Source organism: Biomphalaria glabrata, chromosome 5 (assembly GCF_947242115.1).
Source record: "Biomphalaria glabrata chromosome 5, xgBioGlab47.1, whole genome shotgun sequence".
Taxonomy (NCBI): domain Eukaryota; kingdom Metazoa; phylum Mollusca; class Gastropoda; family Planorbidae; genus Biomphalaria; species Biomphalaria glabrata.
The window spans coordinates 41,800,927-41,810,385 of record NC_074715.1 but is presented as its reverse complement, the minus strand read 5'-3'; the positions used below and the strand labels follow the sequence as shown (position 1 = coordinate 41,810,385).

The 9,459-nt window shown below is 34.7% G+C and overlaps 1 protein-coding gene and 1 long non-coding RNA gene across 2 annotated transcripts; both read left to right on the top strand.

Moving 5' to 3' along the window:
* The first annotated feature begins 3,738 nt into the window (after positions 1-3,738).
* On the top strand, positions 3,739-9,170 carry LOC129926163 (uncharacterized). The gene is made up of 2 exons (XR_008777823.1): positions 3,739-4,417; positions 8,810-9,170. It is a non-coding gene; the product is annotated as an uncharacterized LOC129926163 (long non-coding RNA).
* LOC106063569 (uncharacterized) lies at positions 4,786-8,433 on the top strand. Its single transcript, XM_013221968.2, has one exon. The coding sequence runs from the start codon at positions 5,023-5,025 to the stop codon at positions 5,803-5,805; it is 783 nt and encodes a 260-aa protein (XP_013077422.1). The 5' UTR covers positions 4,786-5,022; the 3' UTR covers positions 5,806-8,433.
* Positions 9,171-9,459: the final 289 nt, after the last annotated feature.

The following is a 9,459-nucleotide window of genomic DNA, read 5'->3' as shown; positions in this document are numbered from 1 at the left end:
ACTTTTTAAATTAACTTTCAACTTATTCGTACCTACTCGCCATCAAGTCTGAGCATGCGTCTCCTCTTTTATCAGCCGTTACTCTCCTTTTTAAACACGTCACATCCTTTCAAAATGTTTTTTACTTTTTAGTAATTTCAAAATCATGTATATAGATCTAATACAGTTTTCTTATTCGGACTACTTTAAGATTGACACTATACTGTAGTTATAAGTCTATCTGTATGTAAAAATTCAAATACGCAATACATCAACTAAAGTTCAGTTTTCAATGCTTTATCCAATGTTGCATATTATAAAGAAAGGTACGTATGGATACTTATTATGTGGTAAGCAAGATGCGGGCCGATAGTAAGTAATGCCTGGGGCGATTTTGCCCCCCCCCCGAAACCGCTTCTGGTCGGAGACTATGTGGATTAAATGCATGCAAACTGTAAATGTCTTTATTAGCTCCTTGGATAACTGATGGATTGGGGCTAAAGACGTCGTTAGGGACCGATCTCCCTTGAGACAGCTTGCAGCTCATTCAAAAGTAAGTAGGCTGCGTGCTTACAAAAACCGTAGATGTGTGGCTGAGTGCATAAATCGTGTGGCTGTGTGCATAAATCGTGTGGCTGAGTGCATAGAGCGTTTGACTAACTTAGGGCTCAAATTCGAATCTTTATGTAGACCAGGATTTTTTTTTAAATTGAGATCGATACCGCACGACTAGGCAGCACACCGCACGGCCAGGCGGTCAGGAAGCATACCGCAAGGCAGGGCAGCCAGTCTTCTCCAACCTTAAGATGAATCAAGAAATACAATTCTCCTTTTTTTTTGCACTTTTTTTTTTCAGCACAAGTTTATTCTTAGACTTGTTTTTAATTCATGTGATTTCTTTTCAAGTTAGGCCTAACTATATATATATATAGGCCTATAGGTCCTAAGATTGTTTCTCCTACATATGATACTGCTGTAACTCTAGGTTAGGCACTCAACGAATAGGCATGCAACTCAACACAGTGTAACAGGAAATAAATACAGGTGTTTATTCACTAGGGTAAACACATAGCATCCTTCAGCTTCCTCAGAGTCTTTCTACTAATTTACCAGTCCTTTAGACAGCAACCCGAATGTGGACCAACGACAGCCTTCCCCGCTTCGCTCCAGGTCCCTTCTACAACCTTCAGGCAGCACCAAAAGCTGGCTTCTTAGTTTCCAAACATTCAGACTCTTCACAATCCCTGATGCACTGTTCTTCTCTCCATTCTAGTCTCTTCCTGTTTACGTTCACTAGTGCGCTAGTGCGCACCTCAAGCACTGGTGCAAGGCAGGGTTACAACACTACCCCCACCTTAGTCTTTTCGTCCCGAAAAGAAACATGTTCACGGTTGGCCAATGCAGGTGGAGGTCGGTCAGTGGGAGTCACAGATTGCATAGAGCGTGCTCCCCACAAAGCAATCCACACTGCTCTCTGCTGGTGCCGCTTTCTCCTTCTGCTCCAATTGACCTGCCTTTGGTTAAGGGGAAGTCGTTTTCGTTGTCTGGCCTTTCTCTTAGTTACCACCGACGGCAGACTCATGGCAAGAAGCGATGCAGTGGATGTCATAGCGTAGGTCATCAAGACCATTTGTCTTACACGTTGCTCCAGCAGGATTTCTCGATGTGCCGTGGGCCCCCAGGAGGCTAGGTTGTCAAACACGGTATAATCTTTAAGCTTGTCTGAAAGACATATCTGTGGGGCACGTTTACAACGGCCTATGTGTCCATCTGCTGTACCACCATCAGCGCTTCTCTTGCTGATACTGGTACCAGGACAAATACTTAATTGGCAGGTCTTCCGGTGCTCGAATTCTCCCTTTGAATAGGTCCCGTCATCACAGTTATTGTTCAACGTCTGAGTGTAGGCAGGAATCACGATAGCATGATCAGATCTGTGCTCAGTGCTTTCACAACAAATGTTAGGATTCTTGTCGTAGGAGCCAAGCTTGCACGGCTCACTATTACAGTCATAGACAGCGCCACCATCAACGGCGTCTCCGTTGAGTAACGGATTGTTTATACCTGTCGACATGGTAGCCATCTGATCGTCGGTCTTGCTCATCACGGTATCAAACGTTTCATCAGTCTTGTTCAGCGGGGTACTGAGACCTATCTGTTTAATCATGGTACAGATCTGCTCGTTGACCTCTTTTAGCTGTACCTGGAACGAGTTCATCTGATCTGTCACGGTATTCATGAGCTCTCTGATATCTGGTTGTACTTCGAACAGATACGAGTCTGGATCTTCATCTTCGTCCAGCAAGGCTTGTCGAAGGCGTTCTCTCATCTTTTCTTTGGCAAAATCGATCTTCAACTCTCTGTCTCGGAGCTCTTCCTTCAACTGTTTGTAGCTCAGTTCGTCTAACTTCTTCAGCGTTGTCATTCTTTCCTTTCGTTGAGCTGCCCAAATCCCACTTCTGACACCAATTGCTGTAACTCTAGGTTAGGCACTCAACGAATAGGCATGCAACTCAACACAGTGTAACAGGAAATAAATACAGGTGTTTATTCACTAGGGTAAACACATAGCATCCTTCAGCTTCCTCAGAGTCTTTCTACTAATTTACCAGTCCTTTAGACAGCAACCCGAATGTGGACCAACGACAGCCTTCCCCGCTTCGCTCCAGGTCCCTTCTACAACCTTCAGGCAGCACCAAAAGCTGGCTTCTTAGTTTCCAAACATTTAGACTCTTCACAATCCCTAATGCAATGTTATTATCTCCGTTCTAGTCTCTTCCTGTTTACGTTCACTAGTGCGCTAGTGCGCACCTCAAGCACTGGTGCAAGGCAGGGTTACAACAATACTATCATGTAAACTCCTAATTAAAGTGTTGTATGAATAGGCCGATAGGCTACATTCCGTTTGGATATTGATAATGTCTGTTTAATGCACTATTATAAATTGAAAGTGAAGTTATTACAAATATCTAACTACATTTAATAGGAGCTAGCCTATATGTGATCGTAGTCTACATTTTAGGACGAGTATTCTTTATGTAAAGCAAGAGATATGATGTAGGGCTAATTTCTTTTTCCTTTTTAGGATAAGAAAAGATACGAAAGAACAGAGTTAGGCTTAGGCTTAGCTCAATATAAATCTATAATCTATTTAAGTTTTTAATTTCTTTTGGTCTAAACATGGTCTAAACTTCTAGGCCTACATAAATTACATAGGATAAATTAGATAATCTTCAAATACAAAATCACTACTTAATAAAACATCCAGAAAGCACAAAGATAAAGGCACATTCATTGTTCCATACGCTAGGACAAATGTGTACAAATGCTCCTTCTTCCCTAGCGCATGGAATGGGGTTCCTGAGACGCCAGGAAAACCAATGACTTGACAGAATTTAAGTCATTGATTAACATGCATGTCTATATCGACCTATGGACAAGCTTATGATGTAATCATCTTTTTTTTTTTAAGGGGAGGTATCCCTAGAGAAAATTGAGTTTTAGGTCTAGGATATCGATTTTTAACTAATAACATAATTAAGTAGATCAATCATTTTTCTTTACATTACAATCATTTTTATTGCTTAAATCTGTGTCTAAAACATGTTTTTTAAATGTTTTTGTAAGGTCTATGAGACAAAATCTTAATAAAATTTATACTTTAAACTCATTTTTCTCAAAATGTTAGTTTTTGCAGATGTCATTGTGCCTTATTAGGAATTTCTCCTAAAGTACTTGATAGATTTTGATGAAATTTGAAACACTTCTTAAGGACATCATTAACTTTACTCGTACAATGATTTTTTTTCAATATTTTATTTACTTTTTTTTTTAAAGAATTTTTAATTAATATTTATCCTGTTTTTTTAGGTCTAAAAAATACTAAAAATTCAAAAATTTGTAAAAAATTTAACATACTTAAATCTTTAATTCTGACGTTGTATCAATTTAGAGGACCCTTTTTTGTTATCTTTTTATTCAATTTCATGTATTTCTGATCAATAGTTTTTACAAAATTCCGACTTTTAATTTGTATACAATAAACAATATGGCCGCCGTTACCATGGCAACCATCATTCAAAAAACTTTTTTTTAGCATTATTTATTTTAGAATATCATTATATGTTACCATAACAAATTTCAAAGACCTAGCTTCAGAAATAACAAAAATAAGATTTTCAGGGATACCTCCCCTTAAGTATCGTCTGTATTTTATAAGATAATTATGATATGAGAGACTTATAATAGCTTTTTACAAAAAATAATGTTTATATATTAAGGAATTCGACCTTAACCAGAACGGAAATGTCTCTCTACAATACGATTCTGCAGGCACACACACTAAATACAATGTCATACGAGATAAACCATAGGTTCGATTTATACGTTCCAAGACTGAAGGAGGCTTACAACAACAAAGAAGCGATATTTTAATAAGGTGATATATATTTTTATTTTATTTTTTCGCATTGAAGATTCATGGTTGCATAAAAGGCCAAACAATAACACTGAATGACAGAATCACGTCTAAAGGTAGATTAGATCTACATCATCTAGAATCTAGATCTATCTTTAGACTAATCGAGCTTAGATCTAGACTATTTCATAAGATCTAGATCAAGATAACAAATTATTTAGTAAACACTTAGCCTCTGCCTCTTGAATCAACATATGATCACAGTCACAGTACTCACAGTCACAGTGATAGATCGACTACATCATACGTCATAGTATCTCATACTAGTCGACGATACGTGACTAACAGATTAACATGTCATGATGAATGATTTTTCAATGATGATGATATATCATCTAGACTACTAGGACTAGAATCTAAAATCTAGTTCGTAGATCTAGTTCTAATGTAGAGTCTATCTACAGACTCTAAAATTAGTAGTCTAAAATTCGATGAAATATGATTAAATATCTTTTAATCCAGATAATAGGAGATATTGAAATTGAGTTAAGACTAAGACTACAGAGAATGAAGTATTAAACTTGAAGAACTTAGAAAATGTAATCAGTGATTTTAACCAACAAAAAATGCATTTTTTTCTGACTACCAAGAGCATTATTTCATTGTCATTATGCACTAGAAAACTGATTGACAAGTTATCTATATGTGTGCGCCAAAAATCTCACTATGAAACTTTAGGAGTGACCCGCACAGCCACAAAAAGTGAAATCCGCCAAGCTTTTCTTAAGTTGTCCAAGCAATGTCATCCTGATAGAAGTAGCGGAAAGGGGGACAAATCAAATAGAGAGCATCACAAAAAATTTGTGCAGATCAATGAGGCATATTCAGTTCTGAGTAAACCATTAACCAGGAGAGACTATGATTCAACCTTGGATGCAGAGCGCTATGTAGCTAGTCGCATGAAGTCATCTGCTTATCGCACGCATTCTTATGGAAATAACTCTGATCCTGGCCATACGTATTATAGAAATATTTACAATGAAACTTATTGGAATGATTACAGTGATGGTAAAAAGGAAACTTTTGGCCCAATGACAGAGATTTTTTGGGTAACATTTACAGTGACTACAGTTATAATTATAGGCATTCTGTATTACATGAACACTTTCATATCAGACCCTAAATTGAAAAAGCTGCGTACTAATTTGACTCAAGAAGAAGTAGACAAGTATGATTTAATAATGACATCAACACATGAAGGCAGCACTGTTTATTATTATGCCATTCCAAAAAAGAATGACCCTAGTAATTTTGAAATTTTGACACTAAAACGTGATAAAGTTGAAGGCTCAGAGCTTAATAGATTATCAGAATTAACAGATGTGTATGGTGAAAGAGAAGAAACTTGATTAAAATTATTAATCATTAGTGTTAAAATTTGATATTTGTATATATGTAGTCTAAATAATGTCACATTTAGGTATTTTTAATAAATTAACATGCATAAATAAACAAATTGTATATATTTTATGTTTTTTTCGCACTTGTTTATGATTGAAATTTTAGTGGAATTGTGCTAACAAAATTTTTAATGCAAGTTTTCAGGATTGATAATTATAACTTGCACATTAAACATTGAGACATCTACTGCAACTGACTGAGCAACTCTAAGAGTTTTTTCTCAAGTGGTTCATAGGTTAGGTTAAGTAAAGCTCCTCAGCTCAGTAGACAACAGTTAATGAGAATATTAAGTACACAGACCATTGAATTCGTTACTTTCTCTAAGCAATCTATGCCTGCCAATGAAAAAGCTGCTAAGTTTCAGTGTTATCCTTATATTTCCAGTAAATATCCTGGTCTCCACCATGAGTCAAAGACTAAACCATTTGTCCACCATGTTCCTTTTCTCTGCTGCCTTTTAACTGACTGAGTTGATTTTGTCACAAGACTCTCTGTCCTTGAAAATTTGAAGTTTTGATATCCAGAGTAGGAGACACAAACTAAATAAAATATATATGATATTTGATTGGTGATATTAATATTACAAGGTTTATTTCTGTTCAAGCATACATGTATTTTGTTTTGAAATTTGAAACCAATATTAAATGTGTTATTTTAAATTGGTTTTTGAAATGTAAAAATTATATATTTATGGTTTGTTATATTTCTTATGGATAATAATGTAATGTTAGGAGATCTTAGATTTTCTTTGTTTGCATTAAGTCTAATAAAATAAGTAGGTCCCAGATGCCACTTGTAATACTGCACTCTTCCTTACTCTTTGGACTTGAAGACAATGCCTTATAAATATATTTTTACATTTAAATAAACAATTTTTCTTTTTAAATACTAGCCCTTAAAATGTTTACTTATGAGAACTAAGAGTGATATAATTTTCATGTTCTGCATTTCCCTGAGGTTGTAGTTAAATTTCATCTTTCTGGTATCCAGTAAAACAAATTGAGGCTGTAAATAATAATAATCCTACTAGATAACTTTAATCAAATTGTAAGCTTTATCCTACGTTATATAAATTTCAGATGTTCCCTTAAAAAATGATTGCTATCTATTCTTATCCATATTTTAACTTAAATGCTCTAATACAGCACTTGGGAAGACAAAGTTCTTATGTAAATTTGTCCTGGTGTATGGAGAAAAATGGGCTTTTATCTTTAAACCTTTTATTTTTTTTAGTAGTAAATTATTGTTTAATGTTTTATGTGTTATTGTTTAATTACTTTGTTTGATTTATGTCTTGCAGAGTCTCTAGGTTAACTGATTTTAACCAATGATATTACTCTAATTAAATATAAGTACTTGTATTTATTTGTCATATACCTTTCAACCCTTTTTTTTTTAATTTTTTGTTCTTATTTCTGGGGTTGAGGGATCCCAAAACAGAAGTACATATTCTAGTATTGTATATATTATGTTTTTTTATGGGCTGTACAAATGTTCTAAATCACTATATAATTTCATCAGTATGGGCTTCCTTTATGTATGTCATTTATTATGACTCCTAAGATAAGTACTCTTTATTTGTTGAATTTTTTATTAAATTTTATTTTGCTACTTTTCACAGTGAAAAGAAAATCTCCAATTTGATTCATATTTCTGTTATTCATTTATTGTATTTTCGTGCATATAACCCGCAGATTATACACATTTTTACAAACTAATGGTAGCTGTACAGGTTATACAAAGGTGCGGGGGCTTACTAAAATTTATTTTACTCATAAACATTGCAGAATGGAAACACCAGTAGGTCTTCATACCTCCTATAGATCGCTGGGTGGTTGTGAAATGTACATTGTAAAGCTTTATGAACATCTCATTATAAACCTCAAGAAAACAAATTGTACTGATGCGGCATGGAATCTTTATTAAACCAGTAATCAGTTGTGACAAGTCACATGTGGGTTATATATATATGAGTGCGGGTTGTACAATTTTGTTTTTACTTATTTTGTAATTTGTGAGGGGTATATGCACGAAAATACAGTAATTCTCTTTGTAAAATGTCAGTTGTTTTTTTTTGTGTTATTTTTTTTTATCTATATTCTATGCACTCGTCTGCTTTCAAATATTTTCTAATAAATTAATCAAGCTAATAAAGGTAACAGAGTACCCGTACCAACAATTCTAGAAATTTATGTAAAGCAAACTTTATTTTCATGGTGGGAAGCGTGGTTGAGAGGCTAAGTGCGCTTGAACTTGGCTTGTCTTGGCTACCTAGAAGGGGGCTCGAGGTTCGACACCCGACTCGGGCAGAGTTGTGTTTACTGAGCGCTTAAAGGCAGCACGGAAAACCAACTCCTAGATTCCCCCCCCCCCCCACTGGTCCACAAATGAGATTGGACCAAAGCGCTCTGAGCATGCTATAAGCATAAAAGCTATAATAATAATGTCACATGGTTGTTTGCTTATTAAGCTGTTTTTTTGTTATTGACATTAAAAATATTTTAAAATGATTAATGCATGCAGTAATTTGCAAAAACATTGTATAATGATGATACTTATTAAATTATTTAATCATTTACACTTTTATGTTTTCTTTTGTGTGTGCGTGTGTTAGTTATGAGTCATGAATGTTTCAGAGTTGGTCCTTGGGGGAAGTTTTACAGATCTTTAAGGATTTCAGTTAGTGGTCCATTTTTCTAAATAATTACATTTTTGTCACTGTAATGTGAATTATGGTTTTGGCTTTTTAAAAAGGTTATATCAGTAAGCCTGACTGGGTTTTCTATTTCCAAAGGTAAAATTATTTTTTTCTAAATGACTGCATTTTTTTTTCTAGCCTTATACTTATGTCATAAACAGACATTAATTGAGCATTTAGTTGATTGAATTTTCCCTTTTATGATTTTGAAGTAGCCATTTGTAAACTTTTTTACCTTTCGCATGTTCCTTCAGAGATGAAGATAATTTACTTCCTAATCCAAACCTCCTGCAAGATGATGGGGGTTGGCAGCAGGGAGGGTTTGAACCCAGGACAATAGAGATGATTGAACAACAGTCCAGCTTGCACACCACGTGACCAGGCGGCCATCCAATTGTTATCTTAGAATGTATAAATTACTGATGTTTCTAATTATATACATCATTTTTGTTAAATAATAAATAAAGATTTTAGTTGTATTAAGTAATTGGTTAACCAGCTGAATCAGGCAACCTATTTTATGCTAACTGGTTCTTGGAAAGAAGATCTTATTTTAAATGATTATCTTAGCATAGAGGATATTTCTACTGGATAAATAAATAAATGTGTACTATTTTTGGTTGGTTACTGAGCATTTTTTTATTTAAGCTTATAACTTTGTATTTATGGTGTTTTAATGTGTTTTAAGTAAGTTAATAGTCAGATGCACTGTAGTGTAAATGTTTAATGATAGAAATATGTTATGCAAGTCAGATATGTATTGATTCTAAATAGGTGGTGTGTATATTGTTTACTATTAGAAGTCTTGAGGTAGTAGGCATTAATTTTGAAAAATATTGGATCAGTGTATTTTGGGACCTTACAGAATAGCATAATAAGTGGGTTTCTTGATTGCTAATAAAGA